The sequence below is a fragment of the Solanum pennellii genome, chromosome 9, assembly GCF_001406875.1.
Source record: "Solanum pennellii chromosome 9, SPENNV200".
NCBI classification, from domain to species: domain Eukaryota; kingdom Viridiplantae; phylum Streptophyta; class Magnoliopsida; order Solanales; family Solanaceae; genus Solanum; species Solanum pennellii.
In genome coordinates, this window is record NC_028645.1 from 71,674,286 (window position 1) to 71,692,260 (window position 17,975).

General features: G+C 34.6%; 3 protein-coding genes across 9 annotated transcripts; 1 reads left to right on the forward strand and 2 right to left on the reverse strand.

The window, feature by feature from the left end:
* The first annotated feature begins 524 nt into the window (after positions 1-524).
* LOC114073832 (MDIS1-interacting receptor like kinase 1) lies at positions 525-5,517 on the forward strand. 2 transcript variants are annotated; one of them, XM_015232418.2, is made up of 3 exons: positions 525-3,347; positions 3,434-3,857; positions 5,430-5,517. In XM_015232418.2, exons 1-2 carry the CDS (start codon positions 686-688, stop codon positions 3,847-3,849), a joined length of 3,078 nt encoding a protein of 1,025 aa, XP_015087904.1. In that variant the 5' UTR covers positions 525-685; the 3' UTR covers positions 3,850-3,857; positions 5,430-5,517. The 2 variants fall into 2 exon arrangements, with proteins under 2 accessions (XP_015087904.1, XP_027767531.1); XM_027911730.1 differs by lacking the exon at positions 5,430-5,517 and having other exon boundaries at positions 3,434-4,065.
* Positions 4,372-9,750, reverse strand: LOC107031167 (auxin-responsive protein IAA13). Its single transcript, XM_015232421.2, has 5 exons — positions 9,144-9,750; positions 5,952-6,274; positions 5,463-5,598; positions 4,970-5,037; positions 4,372-4,873 (listed from the first exon to the last, which is right to left on the reverse strand). The coding sequence occupies exons 1-5, from the start codon at positions 9,524-9,526 to the stop codon at positions 4,821-4,823; spliced, it is 963 nt and encodes a 320-aa protein (XP_015087907.1). The 5' UTR covers positions 9,527-9,750; the 3' UTR covers positions 4,372-4,820.
* A 3,588-nt stretch (positions 9,751-13,338) lies between these two features.
* LOC107031506 lies at positions 13,339-17,879 on the reverse strand. Of its 6 annotated transcripts, none has more exons than XM_015232907.2 (4): positions 17,585-17,879; positions 16,085-16,237; positions 15,757-15,981; positions 13,339-15,642 (listed from the first exon to the last, which is right to left on the reverse strand). In XM_015232907.2, exons 3-4 carry the CDS (start codon positions 15,872-15,874, stop codon positions 14,033-14,035), a joined length of 1,728 nt encoding a protein of 575 aa, XP_015088393.1. In that variant the 5' UTR covers positions 15,875-15,981; positions 16,085-16,237; positions 17,585-17,879; the 3' UTR covers positions 13,339-14,032. The 6 variants fall into 6 exon arrangements, with proteins under 6 accessions (XP_015088393.1, XP_015088394.1, XP_015088395.1 ...); XM_015232908.2 differs by having other exon boundaries at positions 16,085-16,240; XM_015232909.2 differs by having other exon boundaries at positions 16,085-16,218; positions 17,585-17,702.
* Between the last annotated feature and the right edge of the window lie 96 nt (positions 17,880-17,975).

Here is a 17,975-nt window from a genome sequence, read left to right on the forward strand (position 1 = left end):
CGTTGCAATTAGTATAAGAAGTAGTTTATATTTTTTATTGGCCTGGCCTGTAAATCTCTAATCAATCTAAAAAGGAGAAAAAATAAAAATAAAAAACAATAAGAAAGAACACATTCTCTCCATGTTCAATGTCGGAGTCACTTACAATAAAGTCCAAATATTTTCCCAAACAATATATTATTTCCATTTATATAAACACAGCTGTTTTATTTTTATTTTTTGCAGAACCCAAGATCTCACGACCTATTAATCCAGCTACTTTTTCTTTCACTTAACTAATCCCCATGTGAACTTCTGCTCCAATTTATACGATATAACTTGATTTGACGTAAAATTTTAAAAAAATAAAAACTATTTTTAAAATTTATAATCTAAAATAAGCGATAAATACGTTCTAATAATTAAATTGTTACTGAATATAGAAATAGGTCATTTTTTTAGAATTGATTAAAACGAAAGTAAGTCGTATAAATTGATACAAGTAGAGTGTTTTACTAACTCCATTAATAAATATTGTACTCTACTTATATAATAATACTAATACTCATCTCATTTTTCTTACCTTCTTCTTCTTCTTCTTCTTGCCCCTTGTTGGTCCCATCATTTCCCTCACAATCATTGATGCAATGCTAGCACACAAATTACTAACAAAAGAGAGAGTGTAAGCGCAGGGAAAAAAGTAGTAATGAATTTATTAACCATTTTCATACTCTTCTTCTACTGTTACAGTGTTCTTGATAACGGGGTGGTTGCGAAAGTTGATTTGAATGATGAGGTGTCTATACTACTTTCTATTAAAGAAAGTCTCGTTGATCCATTGGATCATCTTCGTGATTGGACAGTGCCCAATCATGCAGCTGCAGGGAACAATAGTATTGTTCCCTGCAGCTGGACGGGAGTTGAATGCAACTCCCGTGGGGAAGTCGAGAAGCTTGATCTGTCCCATATGAATCTCACTGGAACAGTTTCTAATGATATCCAAAAGTTGAAGAGTTTGACTTATCTCAATTTATGCTGCAATGAGTTTTCATCGCCATTGCCAAAAAGTTTCTCAAATCTAACTGCGTTGAAAAGCATTGATGTGAGCCAGAACTATTTTGTCAATGACTTCTCTGTAGGTCTTGGAATGTCAGAAGCGCTTATGTATTTGAATGCTTCGAGTAACAATTTCTCCGGTTATCTTCCTGAGGATATTGGAAATGCTACATTACTCGAGACATTGGATTTTAGAGGGAATTTCTTCGAAGGTTCAATACCTAAATCTTATGGGAATTTGGGGAAATTGAAGTTTTTAGGTCTTTCAGGGAACAATTTGACTGGAAAAATTCCAGGTGAGCTGGGGCAGCTTTCGTCGCTTGAGACTGTAGTACTGGGATACAATGTTTTTGAAGGTGGAATTCCAGCTGAATTTGGAAATTTGACAAATCTCAAGTATCTTGATCTTGCTATTGGAAATCTTGGAGGTTCAATTCCTTCTGAGCTAGGAAAGTTGAAGCTGCTCGATACGATTTTTTTATACAAGAACAAGCTTGAAGGCAAGATTCCGCCAGAGATTGGTAACATGACTTCATTACAGCTGCTTGATCTGTCTGATAACATGCTTACGGGTGAAATCCCAGCTGAGATTGCTGAACTTAAGAATTTGCAGCTTTTGAATATGATGTCGAACAAATTATCAGGTTCGGTGCCCTTTGGGATTGGAGGTTTGACTCAGCTGGAAGTAGTTGAGCTATGGAATAACAGCTTATCAGGTCCTTTGCCAAGTGATCTTGGAAGAAATTCGCCATTGCAATGGGTGGATATTTCATCTAACTCATTTACCGGTCCAATTCCAGCAGGATTATGCGCCAAAGGTAACCTCACTAAGCTTATCATGTTTAACAATGCTTTCTCTGGTCCAATTCCAACTGGTTTATCAACCTGCACGTCCCTCGTTCGTGTAAGAATGCAGAACAATCTTCTTTCGGGGACGATTCCAGCAGGTTTTGGTAAACTTGGGAAACTACAGAGGCTGGAATTGGCAAATAATAGTCTGACAGGACAAATCCCAAGTGATCTTGCTTCTTCTACCTCTCTTTCTTTTATTGATTTCTCTAGAAACCACATTCAGTCTTCTATTCCTTCATTCATTCTTGCGATTCCAACTCTTCAAAATTTCATTGCCTCAGACAATAAGATGATAGGCGAAATCCCGGATCAGTTCCAGGATTGTCCTTCTCTTACTGTTTTGGATCTATCCACAAACCATTTCACTGGAGATCTTCCAGCTAGCATTGCTTCATGTGAGAAGTTAGTAACTTTGAACCTTCGAAACAATCTATTAAACGGTCCAATTCCAAGAGCGATTTCCATGATGCCCACATTAGCTATTCTAGATCTATCTAACAATTCTTTAACTGGTGGGATACCTGAGAACTTTGGCAATTCACCAGCATTAGAAATGCTGAATGTTTCTCATAACAAACTGGAGGGTCCTGTCCCGGAAAATGGCATGTTAAGAACAATCAATCCGGATGACCTGATTGGAAATGCCGGTCTATGTGGTGGAGTGCTTCCTCCATGTTCTCACAATGCTGCATACACATCAAAGCAGAAGAGCTTGCACACGAAGCACATCATCACAGGATGGCTAACTGGTGTGGCAGCTCTTCTGCTTTTTGTGACAGCAGGTCTTGTAGCTAGATCTCTATACAAGAGATGGCATGAAAATGGGAACTGCTTTGGACCAAGCTTTGAGATGAGCAGTGGTGAATGGCCATGGAGGTTGATGGCATTCCAGAGGCTAGGATTCACTAGTAATGACATCTTGGCTTGCCTTAAAGAGTCAAATGTCATTGGAATGGGAGCAACAGGGGTTGTATACAAAGCTGAAATGCAACGCGAGAATATGGTTGTTGCAGTAAAGAAGCTGTGGAAATCTGGAACTGATATTGAGATGGGGGACAGTGATGATCTCGTAGGTGAGGTGAATGTTCTTGGAAAATTAAGGCATCGAAATATTGTCAGGCTTCTGGGATTCCTTCACAACAAACGTGATGCAATGATAATATACGAGTATATGCAAAATGGTAGCCTTGGAGAGGTTTTACATGGTAAACAAGCAGCAGGGAGACTGCTTGTCGATTGGGTCACTCGTTATAACATAGCCCTTGGAGTGGCACAAGGCCTTGCTTATCTCCATCATTACTGCCATCCACCAGTTATTCACCGGGATGTCAAGTCAAATAACATACTTCTTGATGCAAATCTAGAGGCAAGAATTGCAGATTTTGGTTTGGCAAGAATGATGCTCAAGAAGAATGAAACAGTTTCCATGGTTGCTGGATCTTATGGATACATAGCCCCTGGTAAGTCCCTACTTCAAATTTTTCATCAATGTTTAATCTAGAATGATCTTTGTTAGCAATCATTTATCTGGATTTTGACTTTGCAGAGTACGGGTACACGTTGAAAGTGGATGAGAAGAGTGATATTTACAGCTTTGGAGTTGTTCTCATGGAGCTCCTAACGGGTAAACGTCCTCTAGATCCTCTATTCGGGGAATCTGTTGACATTGTAGAGTGGTTTCGGATGAAGATCCGAGACAATAAGTCTTTAGAAGAAGCACTTGACCCGAATGTAGGAGCAACACAACATGTTCAAGAAGAAATGTTGTTAGTTTTAAGGATAGCAATTCTATGTACAGCCAAACTCCCCAAGGACAGACCATCCATGAGGGATGTTTTGACGATGCTCGAAGAGGCAAAGCCTCGGAGAAAAAGCAGTAGCAACAGTGGAGGTAGCCATGCTGCTACTCCTAACAAAGATAAGCCAATATTCAGTACATCACCTGTAAATGGTCTTCTGTAAGAAGAGAGGTCATTTCCCTTTCCCTATTTGAGTCCATTTTATTTGTAATTGTCATGTAGTATTTAGAGGTTCATACATTGATTCTTGTATGTGTAGAATTAAGGTAGTACAGGCAGCATTCTTCCCATTACTGCTGCAAGTGATGTTTTAGTTTTTACTAATTCTTTGATCATGTAAGAAGAAGTTATAGATCGAATAACAGAGTTTTCTAACACACATATTCTCTAATCAAGACTAGGAGTTGTATTGCTCACCTGAAATCCATTAGATTCAATAAAATGAAAGCAGCTTGACCTCACTAATGAAAAACAGCAATTTAGAGCTCATTTAATCGATAATCATGGCTCGGGGAACATGCATTCATAAGGCTTCTTTCTCTTGAACCAGTGACAATATGCAACACAAGAAACCATGGCTAAGATATACTTTCTTCCCAAAACTTCTACAATCAAATAATTTTAAGTTCTGTAGACAACGTATCTTGCTCCAAGAAATAGTTGCAGAATAGAGAAGACAAGAAACTGAAATACAAACATCAAAGTAATGAAAGATTTTATCAAAACCAACAAAAAAGGTTCCCAGTATGAACCTAGCAAACTTTCCTTTCAACAACATTAGTGTTCATCTGTTTCAGGGAGCGGCAAGCTCATCATTGTAATATAGTATAAGTGGATACATCCATGCTACACAAGGGTGAAATGAAACTTATGCTGAAGATCGCGTGGTGAATGACATATACAGGCATCTTCTGTGATCCAGTAAAAGCGATCTCCTCCCAGAGAGTGGGGTAGACCGTGAAGTAAAAAAAGCACGAAAAGTGACCCAAAAAAAAAAAAAAAAAACCAATAAGGTCATATAGGACCAATTTGTTAACTCAGAAAATTATTTTACCATCCACTAAAATTTCCTTTTAGACTTCATCCTTCAAATGGAGGTCTCTTTATCTTTTGAAAGTAGATTCTTTGTCTGACCTATATAGGCTTAGTCCCCGGTCTTCCACCATTTCTTTCCATGAAACTTGGAGCTGAAATTTCAACAAAAAAATTTGGTCAGCATGAAGTTAAGTCAGTTTTTATCTGTATGAGGTGCATGTGCATCATATATATGACTCAACACCTACATGTACCGAGTCCATTGGCATCAGATGTCCTCATGATTCGTAGTCTCTTGACCGAGCTAATAAACATCCTGAAACAACCAAGGAAACAAGTAAGACAACCATATTGATAAACATGGTTATATTTCGTCAGTTTCCATACAGCAGAATGTATGTTCTACAAATAAGCCAGAAAGCACAGAGGAAACAGAAATACTAATCTCTAGGAAGCCTAAGTTGAAACCGCATCCAACCATCCCAGACCATTTTATTAGAACATAATAAGTATTAAAACGAGCAAAAATAAGTATAAAATAGGAGACATATAGATAAGAATAAAAAATCCCCAACTCATGCTGGAAATAATCCCCTTATTATATATTGAGCACTGTGAGAAAACAAAGGTTCAGAGATAAAGTATGATGTATCTGTTGATTTTTCACAACACATTTTATAAAAGCGTATTTTAGTTGTCATTGTGCAGGAGGAGGAGCAAGGTATCAGAGGCAGGACATACTCCCAAGGAACATCTCCAACAAGCATCCAGTCTCCATCTTTGTCTTCATAAGTCAGCACAAATTCAGATGATCCATCTAATAATCTTGAAGAAGACGTTGTTTCTGACATGACACCTAGCTCCTGTACGTTTGATGCTGGCAGCAGACAAATTGCTAAAGTCAGGAACCATGGAAAATGAACCTCAAATACTAGAGTAGAACTCAAAAGAAATGTTAAAAAAACAGAATTGAGCAAGAATGGCATATATGTCAGTTCCTCTCAGGTGTCGGGCTCAGAACATATGGGACAGCAAACATTTCCAACCATTTCTTTTATTACAACCATGAAAATTGTATCGTGCAATACTCAGTGTAAAATTCATTCAGCATGTAACACAACTAAAACAATTTGAGTTCATTATCCTTCGTTTATGGGATCTCAGGGGACATATCCATGGTAACAAGTTTGTCATTCCAAGATTAATGTACTAGGGAGAAGAACTACTCACATCTTGCACAAACAGTCGTGCTGGGTCTTAAGAACATGTTGTCTAGAGTTCGTGCCAAGTTCTCGTAGCTATTATGTGCATTCAGATCTACCTTCCTTCCAATTGTAACTCCATCCATATTGACCTTCACAAATAGAGAAGCCTTGACGAGCCCTTTCTCCTTTGCAAAGTTGTTGATCTTGCTGCTCCCAGCATTAGCGATAGTATTTTTACTTTTGCATTTCTCGTTTGTCACAGAAAATTCTTCTGGGGGTGGTGGTTTTGTCTGGTTAACCAGGGTGTTCATCCTATAAGTTCTTATAGGAGGCCATCCAACAACCTGACTGCATTGTTGAATGTCAAGCAAAAGTAACAAATAAAAGGAAAAAAGTCAAAAAGAAAGAGAAGTATATATCTCAAGTATGTTTTTAGCAGCTTATTATAGTCTACTCACTACATAAATGCATTACCTACATTTATTAGGAAGAAAAAAAAGATATATTTTCCTTTGATGTAGCGGACATTTCAAATATGATGATGATACATGAAATAACAGTGATGGCATAGTTTAGTCATAAGTGGTAGGACAACATCAGTTTCAGCCTTTGAGCGGGTGCCAAGTAGCAGAACAATCAAAAGAACCATACATGAAAATAATGTCAGATCTGAGATGGCCTATGGATGCACATGTTAAAACTAAAGACTGAGGGATCACGCCTAAGAGTAATTGACCAGACACACATCCTAACTTCTAAGCCCCACAATCTATACCAGTCATTTTTCTTACACCAGACACATTATTCATCGAGTTTAACATGGAGAGATACAAATTTGTCATTTAAAGGAACAATATTCATATGAACATATTAATAATAATGTAGAATGTCTTTTTTTTAAATCAAAGGAAGATAAATTGGAATCTTGAAGTAGCATTTTACATTTGCACAAGATAGCCCTTTGTCTGAAGTCAATATGAAATCACACGGTCAATTAAAAGATGTATACTTGTCATACTTGTACAAGTAATAATGATCTGGAACAATACCACATTAGATTACAAACATATAAGCCATAACAAATACTACTCCACATAGAGTTTGTACATTTTAGCTACAATAAGATTCCCGAAAAAGGAATCTGTTATCTCCAACCCAACAAATTAGAATTGAAACACTTCAAGGAATAACATAACCAAAAGAACGGTACCAAAATTATATAATCACTCTTCAACAAATAACTAGCCATAAACCTATCAATTGGTTCCATAAAACTATAACTTATTGAGTCTGACCCTACAGAATGTTACACAAAGATGCAGTTTTTTTTAATAAGAAGGTAATTTATGGATAAACTAGCACAACGAGTGTGCTATAACAACTATACACAGAGATGCCCATTTTGGCAGGAAATTAATGTCACAATCCTCCCAAGGAAGTTCAATACATAATTGCAGTCTCTGGCAATCATCAATTGTGCTAGGTTAAAACCAGCTCAACATCCAAAGAGCATCCTCTCTTTTCTATGGGTAATTGAGTTAGTTTTCTAGTTCCAAATCTCTTGAATGGTAAGCTGAATAAAGGATAACTCTTTTTCATTTTCTCTTTTATACTGGGTGCAGACAATCGTTCTGCCAAAGAATCAATTCATCTTGGCTTGAGTCCTTGACTAAGATTAAAATCATCCATAATACTTCCAAGTGAAGGAGCCACCTTACTTTGATGTAAACCTATTTTTCTCTAAAATTTATCATTCTGAAGATGGAAAACTTTGTCACAACAGTGCATCGTATCCTAGTGTCTAAAATACTATAACAGACTCAGTATGCAATAAAAGGTTGAGAAAAAAGTTGGCTCTAAAATGACTGATCATATGAAGAACATTATCTCCATTTCTCCACATCAATAGCAATGGGAGCCATTTTAATAATAAACAACTTAAGAGTAAGAAGAGAATGAATTGTTGTTAGTTGGCACAGCATGTGCAAAATCTATAAAGGGATCATGGATGTTTCCTACTGCATTGAAGTTATGTCTTGGGAGTTGGGACTATTGACCATAGTATCCCCATCTTTAATATTCCATAGGTGCTTCTTAAAGAAATGGCAGAGACAGTTGGGCAAGTAGGAGAATGAAACCACTGGATGCTAAACGAAAAAACAAGTGAAAACCTTCCTAACATATATTTTTGGCTGCTATTAAGAGGGGAATAGAAAAGCATTAAGGAACTAGAGAAGTTTTTACTAAATGTCAAAAATTCCCTCTTGCTTCATTTGTTCTTTCGGGTTTCCCTCCTTTTATGTTTGTTAAAATGAAACTTCAACAGATTAGATAGTTGGCTTGATTTTTTTAGGAACCCTACCGCATACTTGTACAAACTACATTTTTCATCACCCGCTTGGTTTGGTATGCTTATGCAATTCTCAAAAAAGTACATCTAAATACTGCTCTTGCAAAATAGGATGCTTGGAATTGTGTTGTATTTGCTGAAGAGACCAGACAGTTTCTATAATGGAAATGAGAAGGAAAACCGAATCTACGAGAAGAACCTCTGTCCTACAAATCTTCCAATATTCAGGTCAGCAGCTTGCCATTGTTTGTATGAAAAAAAATAAAACAAGCTGAAATCCAGTTACTTTCCATTTCTACTAACCATACTGCTGCCTTTTGGTTTCTAAGCATATTTACAAAGTAGTTTTCAACTGGAAATATCTTGCATCGTCAAAAATTCTATTAGTTAAGATCAATTTAAATTGATATAATCATCAATCAACATGACAACCATTGCATTGTCAATACCATTTCCAATAAAAACCAGATAGTCTTATTTGTGAGTGCATCCCATGACATAACAAAAAATTAACTTGACGTATAAGCCCCATCTCTTTCGACTCTTTCTCCTAGAACAATGTTTGCATTACCAGTTTCTGTCAAACATTACAAAGGATGTGTGTCCCCCAATTGGTTCAGCTTTGTGTCACATCAAACAAGATTCTTCCTTTAAACCAGTGCACAGATATATTCAGGTCGTTTAGCTTAGTACAATATGAGGACGAGATATTCGAATGGATACAGACCAGACAAACATTTCATCATAAAAAGAAAATGCACTTGATCATAGGTATCTGATTCGAAATGCAGAGCAAAGAAGAAAGATGCATAGTTACATCAAAGAATCATGATATAACAATACAGAAGAAAGACAAATTGGTGATACCTGACACTAGAACGAGGAGGAGAAATAGAATCAGCAGTTCTCTTAGTGCCACAAGAAGCATTATTAGGTTTAATAGCAGAAGAAGATGAACATGAAGATGATGAATTAGAACCCAAAGAATGGAAATCTTTTTTGGGTGTCAATATTTTAGCATAACCACCCCTTGAACCATTTTTAGCCTTAGGAAGGGCAACATCAGCAGAAGCACCAAGACTCAGTCCAAGACCCAATTCAAGTTGAGTCTCATCAGGGTATGATGAAGAAGCCTCAGATGATAACAACACCCCATTATTATCTTCCTTTGACAGAGTACAAATTGAGCCATCAACTGAAACCCCATAAGTAACTCCTCCAAAACCCATTAAACCAAGAGTACCTTTCATCAAGAAAACCTAAAGGGTTTTGAGAAAAAAGATGGTATTGAAGGGAAGGTAAGTAAAGGGTGTTGGAGAAGGTAAGAAAAGTGGGGTAGCTTTGTCTGCTTTGTGCGCTTCAGAAGATGAATATGATGATGATTTTTCTCCTAAACGGTCCCCGCTAATGCCATTTTGTAGCAGGCAATAACGAATCTTGTTTTTGCAACAATACCAAATTTGGTTCACACTAATTATGAAAATTGACAATTTTGCTTTCAAATTATACAAATTTGTTTGGCAGTTAAATATAACATATATGTGTATATAATCGGCTCTATTAGCTAGCACTTTTTTTAAAAGAAATACAACAAGGATGATGATGTGTTGGGGTTTAATATAGCATACATATATAATCGTTGTATACATAACATGTTTATTTTTTGAGTTGGATAGATCGATATCACGATTAAGGTAAGATTATAATAAAAAAATATAGAAGATATTGGATTGTGATACGTCATCAGTTCATTGACCTAAATCGATGTCAAATTGAGGAAAATTTTTAATTTTCGGCTTCGTAATATTGAGAGCGAAATACGTTAATTGACGTTTACGACTAAAATCAACTGAAAAAGATCGACAAACGTTTGACCAATCACCTAATTTTTCGATAGAAGGTAAAACTGGTTAGACTTATTGGAGATTTTTTTTTTATGTTTGATATTAAATATTAAATATTGACCAAATCTAACTTTATCATATTGTGATAAACTTTCTTTAATAAAGACAATTTTATATTTCATCCGTCCACTATTATTTGTCATGAATTTTATTTTAGTGTCAAACTTTCAGAATTTTGATTAATACTTTATAATGTATTTTTCATCATATTGTAATGCAGAAAATTGCAGTTCACAGTAGTTTATCATTTAGTTTTTTAATATATAAACTTTTTGTTTAAAATATCAAATTTATGTATTCTAATTTAAATTTAAAAATTAATCAAATTGACTTTCAAGAAGCGTAACATGACAAATAAAAATGAACGAAGAAATATTCAACAAAATTAAAATTCTAATTAAAGATGAAAAATTATTTACCACTCCATCGTAACGGGTAAAATTATATCCACTGATGTTTATATCAATCCAATACATGCAAATCATGTGTTTAAATTTATCGTTCATTTTTTCTAATATTAATTAATTAACATATATTTTATTTTATTAAATTACATAATAATAAAAATTATATTAAATTTAATATAAACACAGATACAAGTAAGTTTTAAAAATGTTGATTATGAATGATTTTGAAGAATTGATGAGCATAGGGACAAAGAAAAGTGGGTATAGAGTTGCCAAAAACAACCAGACAAAGGTGTGCCCACCTAATAACATAGCCCACTCCCCAACCTAAAATACAACACCATAGCCCTGCGTGGAACGCCACTAACCTACGCTAAGCAAACACAAAAACGAAGACATCGAAATTTTGCGAAACTGAATATAAATAGGTATTTGGATATGTAATTTTATATCGTGATATGAAGTTAGCACTCGGAGAAGTAATTCCAAGTTGATTTTTATTTTATTATATAAATTCTCAAATTTTTTAAAAACACGATTTGAAAATTTTTAAATACGAAATTAGTGCATAAGAAATCAAATTGCTTGTTCAATAACACTTTAACTGTATCTTATAATTTTATGTTATATGATTAAAATTTATGTACTCATCCTAAACTTTAGTTTACGTCAATAAAAAATATATATTATATTCGCATATTTCATTAATTTTTTTACATATTTTTAAAGAAATTAATGTATTAAATATTATTTTTCTGAAAGTTAAGTATTCATTATTTTTTTTAAAAAAATTAATCATATTTTATTTATAATCATAATTACTTTATTACTTTTAACATTCATTATAAATTATTTTATATCTATTAATGAAAAAAAAAGTATGCCTAAAGGTACCAAACCTGTGGGTAGCGTCGTATGAGAAATGTACTCATAGAGTTTTAGGACCCCATATGTACGGATGTATTTGTGTGAAGCGAGAGAAAAAAATATATATAAATATATATATTTTCATTTTACTCATTTATAATTACACAAATTTAAATTTTATTATACAAATTATAATACATAAATAAATTTATATAAAATTGAACAATTTGTATAAAATTGAATGTTTGTAACGAATTATACAAATCAAAAGCTTCAAAACGAAACATCAAATTTGCTATGAAATGCAATTATGTACTTTATAACTATAACATAGAATATGATTATTATATTTGTTACATGTGAAAGTTGGTTATAGTAGTATTTCCTTTGCTTTAAACACGTTCCTTTTTAATAAGAAGCATGGAAAATCATTATGTATTTTCATATATATAAGATTGCACTAATTCATCATTAATTTTTATTTTAATAACGTAAAACTTCTTTTCCTAATAAAATAAGAATTGTTTTCATTTCTGAATATTTTTAAAATTGAAGAACCATAAGCATTCGCTGTATAATTTTTGATTTTAAAGTTAAAGATATAACAATCATAATATCATAAAATAGAAAAATTTCTTACATTACTTTTAGTCATTAAATATTTTTAAAATATCATTGCTGAAGTTATTGTTCACCCCCTTCCCCCCTTCTTTTTTTTTTCTTCTTTGAATATTAACTTTAAAATCAAGAAATATATTAACAAATGTTTATTTTACTTCAAGAAGAAAAAGATTAAGAAATAAAAAAAATATTTTTTATTTATATTTAAAAATGATTATCTAAATAAAATTTAGTGTTGAGTTACTATGATCTTTTATGTATGTCTTTATTATCAATTAAAAAAGTATATCAGGTAATTTCTAAAATAATTGATAAAAGGAGATTAAGAGAACACAAGATTACTTTTCAATTCTATATTAATTTAAGTTATTTTAAAAGAAAAAAAGTAAAACAAAAATTCTTTAAAAGTAATATATTATTCTAAAAATAATGTATTTAAGAAGAAAAAAATGTTTTATCAGGAAAATGACATTTTTGATCCAAAAGTAATAATAGGTGCATTTTTAGACAAACATATTGACGACATAATTTTTTTGAATAATTCTGTTAATAAATGATATTTTTATTAAATTTCACATAATTTAAGGATATTTTTAATTTTTTTATAATTCAAAAATATTCAAATGGGTCATTTAAATAGATGAATATAATATAATATAGTGTTTCTTTTATATTAGATTGAGAATATTGTAACAGAGCTACATCAATAGTGTGAATTTAGATAATTGATCCAAATTTAATGATCATTTGTTCTTGGTGTTGCTATTATTGAGCTAATTTAGTTGTTCAATGCGTAAAATCACATTCAAACTTAATCATCAAATATTCTGGTTGACGTGGCTTTTACTTCCATCATTACCTTAGTATTAATAATTAATAATAATAATATAGAATACTTAATGTGAGGGTACCTTTCACTTTCATGACAGTAAAATGAGAAATAGGTACCTTTTTTTAGTTGAGTATTGCAGATTGACTCATGCAGATAGTTACCCTCATTAGTTTTTTTTATAAAATAGTCGTAAAATTTCGTGTTCAGTCAAACATCGTACTTATCAACAGTAGAGAATAGGCATAGCTGATGCTGAATGAATGGTTCATAACAGAAGTGGTCCAACTAAAAACACATCAAATTACCAAACAATTTTCTTGTTACTGAGGGGACCAAATAATTTTTTTCATTCTTTACTTTTATAACCTTTTAGGTAGTTAAATCAACTAACTAAAACACATCTTAAAGACCAAAGTAACCTCAATCTCATCTTTGTATCTTCTAATGACTTTCATTCGAAAACAAGGTTCAAATTGTGAACTTCTATTAATATATGTACACAGTATATACAAGTGCAATGAACTTAAAGATTCACTAAAATAACATATACACTAAATAATCCCTGACTTTGTTTTCGAACCAAATGATCATTCTCCAAGTTTCTTACCTGTTAAGATTAGAGGGATGCACGGGCAGACTGCCAATGCCAAACATTAAACTGGCATGACTTGCTCAGACAGTAAAGGATGCCCGCATGGAGAAGAAAAGATGGCATGAATTGCAATGAAGTTTAGGATTTGGATTGAGGAATGTCCTCATTAAACTTTGCACAGCTCATAAAGGACAATCTGATGCCACAATGAAAGAGAAGCAGCACATGGTGATAGGTGCAGAACAAAATGGTGATAACAAGAATCAATTTGCTTTAAGGTGAAGGATTACCGCGTTCTTGATTCCCTTTTGGTTTATGAGTAGTGTGTTCTGCTTTCCTTCTGTAGATAACCAAATAATCAACATAACTCCTGCTATGGACTATGAACTTGTTGGGATCCATAATGTAGTCCGTCCTCACAAATTGCTAAACTAAAGCAACTACAAAGCCCAGTCCTAGAGTAATATGAATCTGTACATAATGTTACAACAAGCCAATGGCAAGATTAAGATACCCATAGACAAAGAAATGTGCTACCATCTTTCGTCTCCAAACCAATTGTTCTTCTCCTTTGGCCCAGTAGGGCCTTCCTCCTTGAACAGTTCCATTGGCAGCTTATCAAAGATACTCTGTACTGAATTTCGAACCATTATTGGCAAGCGATTAACAATTTTCTCAAGCTCCTTTCTTGAGTCATAAATAATGGTTGGACCCCACTCTCTCATGTATTGTAACCAACATGGCTCACTAACAGCTTCATGTCCGAGATACTGTGCTGAAATAATTTCATACTGGGTACTTGAATCTACATAGAGATTACTACGTGCAACATCATTTCTAATTCCAATCCCTAGCTTTGAGGATCCTTGAATGTAAGTTCCAGGATGAGGAAAGCTAGCATGGCCACTCTTTGATGAATAAACAATTGCTTTATTCCCTGCAATGAACTCCAAATCATAAGCATCCACCCATTCACCACCACTGTGTTGAGAAAAATAGATACTCCACAACTCTCCTGTGAAATTGCTCACTCGGAGAGTGAAATGCTCCCAATCACCTACATGCTGACCGACTTTGCTTAGAGAAACATTCACTACTCCTACCTTTAGAGTAGCTGGCCCATTGAAGGGGCAAAAAATCCACATTGCAAGATCCGTGAAAGTACCACCTAAGGCTGGCTTAACATGAACATAAAGTTTTGCACTCTCTAAATTTCCAAATATGACAATATCCCTGCGGACATCGCTTGGCAAATCAATCCAACATTGGCCATCGTTCGTCCCACCACCAGGTAAATTGGAACCTTCAGGCTCAATGGGCTTAGCAACTGAATCGCCTCTTGTATAGAGCATTGCGCCATTGTCAAGGAACCATTGTACAGAAGATGGAAGATAGACCTCGTTGGGATGGAAAAACAAAGTAGGACCATAGTGCCTAATGATTGCATGAATCTGATCAAGGTTTGGCATTGCTTGTAGACTCGTATCGAAGTTCTTTAGGCATGCGATGTTTAGCTCTTGCCCTGTGCTCCAATAGCTACTGCAGAAAAAGGTACCAATTGAAATACCTTTACCATGCATTCCTCTATGCCGCGGTCTTATGCTCCAAATTGCCAGTACTTCTGAAAGCACTGAGCTGGTTTTAAGTATTAAGCGGTAAGTTTCACATTCATCAGTGAGGTCAGCTCGAACACATTTGACTTCCTCTAACTCAGGTTTAACAGGCTTAGTAGTGGCAATGAACCCCAGGGCTTTATAACCTTCAGGTGGTTGAGGTAACCAAAAGTAACCGCATCCATCAAAATTTTCTTCAGTTCCATCATTAGAGCTCCAGACTAACGTGTAATCAAGGGGATTCTGAAGCGCAGGCAAACAAGGATTTCCACTGCAATGCTCTCCTGTCTCAGGTTTAGCCACTTCCCGAGCAACAAGCACAAACCCTCGTAGAGGCTTGTTGTTAGATTGGCAGTAGTGGCCAAGGCTGAAAAATCCATCAGGCACCCCCCTTGGCTTATAAAAGCTAACACCCTGTTTCCAATCTTGTGACAGATTACAACCCCAGACAAAGTCAAACTTGCTGATTTTATGAACCTCCAATTCCCCTAGTTTAATTGTTCCACTAGCGAATCCTGTACCTGAACATCCTAAGACAGTGGAAGAAAGCAGGAAAAAACTAGAAATTAGAGATGTTCTCTGAATTAATTTTAAATAAAGGAATTAATATAGGTTTGTATGCAATCTGCTAACATGTTTCTAACCTAAGTTGCACGGTCTCTTCACTTTCAATGTTGCATCCGTGTCTGTCTCCAAAAAATACACTACTTTTGGAGAATCCAACACGCACCCGTTGACATTTTTGAAGAGTCCGAACAACATAGATTCTAACAGTCTATTGGGGTACACTGCTGATTCGACAACCCATAAACAGACACATCATATCAAGCGACCGAGAAAACTAAAGCATGTCCAAGAACCTAGACAATCTTCTCCAAGAAAAAGAAGGAAATTGAATGAAAAACTCTTACATTTAACCCAAAACAGTCATTTGATCACAATGAAAACTTATAAGGTGAACAAGTAACTCACTGAGACATGAAAGTATCCTAAACCATCCAATACGAACTTATCCCAACTCTTAAGAATTTCATTTAGTGGATTCAAGTTGAAACTTGTGACTTCCAAGTTTCGTGATAACGGATCCAGCAAATTGCCAAATCAGTCTGCAGAGTTATTTCAAGTCTTCTTCAAGTGGGCAAAACACCTCTTGTCAGATAGAATGAAAGTACAACATAGAGAACAGGAAGAGAGGAAAATTGAAGTGAAACTTAATCAGTTGAACAAGAAATTGTCAGGAAACAACCTCCTTCATTAATATATGGAAGTTAATCATGAAGAAAAACCAAGATAAATCTTGAAACCAATATTACATAAGATTTACTGATCAAACAAAGTATGTGGAAGTGGAACTTTCAGAAGGTATTCACAATTCAGAAATTTGTGCTAATTTCAGTTTCTTGTAGAACAAAATAACATCAGGAAGTTTCCATTTTACTGCTCATTATCCCTGTGCCTATCAATCAAAAAAGCTACAGCAGCATCTTCGCAGACTAGTGTACTTCAGTGACAACTCTATGTATTGAAACTTGTAGAGCGCTTGTACAAAGGGGTAAATAGAATTGAAAGCATAAAAACTAATGCAAAAGAGAAACTACCAATTAAGAATGATTCACACTCATTAACATGCTTGGAAACCACAACAAAGATTAGAAATTCTTTTCTTACAGTGCTAAAAGAATCAGCCATGGATACCAACTCATTCATATTTCACCACAAGGCACAAACAATAGCATACACTCTTCTCTCTTTTTTTAAGAAGGCATAATCATTTTATCTTTCATCACTGTCAGTCAATAAACCACATTAGAAACGAGAACCTTGTTGAATACTGAACCTATTAGTCCAATCTAAGATAAAAAGACAAAGGACCCTAACAGAGTCACGATATTTTGGATGAAAAATATAGCAAAGATGCCACTATAAGCCCCTTTAAGATGGATGTGTAATTTCCAGTTTAGCTGGAAACATAGAAGTATTTCAGTGTCAATGAGACACCCTAAGTAGTAGAGGCAGAGCTCGAATATTCACGGTTTAATACATGAAAAAGTAAACACACAAATAAGTCCTAAAAAAATAATTTTAACTATATATAAACGGTCTACTTTTCCATCAAAGAGGGTTTGGGTGAACCCCTTGACCCTCATTAGCTCCGTCCGTGCCGAGCAAAAAGTGAGACACCCTAAGCTAGTGTCGGAGCCAGGAATTTTTCACAAAAAGTTCCGAAATATGAAAAAGTAAACACATGTAGGGTATAAACAATATAACTTTCCATCAAACCCTTGTTAGCTCCGCCTCTGCTAAGCAGTTACGAATAAAAACAAATTCTTTTCAATGCAAGAGCAAGGATAGGCACAATTACTACAAAAAAAAAAAAATGGCAACAGATAAACCCCACATGTTAAATCTAATTATCCAAGTGACCCCATTTAACATTGGCAACAAAAGATGTTGATTACGCAATTTGCATACCTTGAGGCCATTGAGGGATGGGTTCTGGGAGGAGAAAAGTATCAGGTTCTCGGGAAGAAAGATCTGAAATTTTACTCCAACGGAAGCATTTGCATCCAAACATTTTTTTCCTTCAAATCAATTATGAAATTCAAAACTACAATTTAGCATCTCTACAAGAATCAAGAATACCCAATTCTTCTTCTTTCTTTCTGGGAATCAATTCTTGCGTGTTTTGGTAGAAAAATAGTGGACGATGAATGACGACGTCAACTGTTGTTTTCGACTCATATCCAACATTCGTTTATGGGTTATTAATTATGATAAAATAGGCCTTATCTCGCTAGCCTCATTTAATTAGGAGCGACTAAACTTGACATGAATTATTATTATTGAAATATATATCTATATC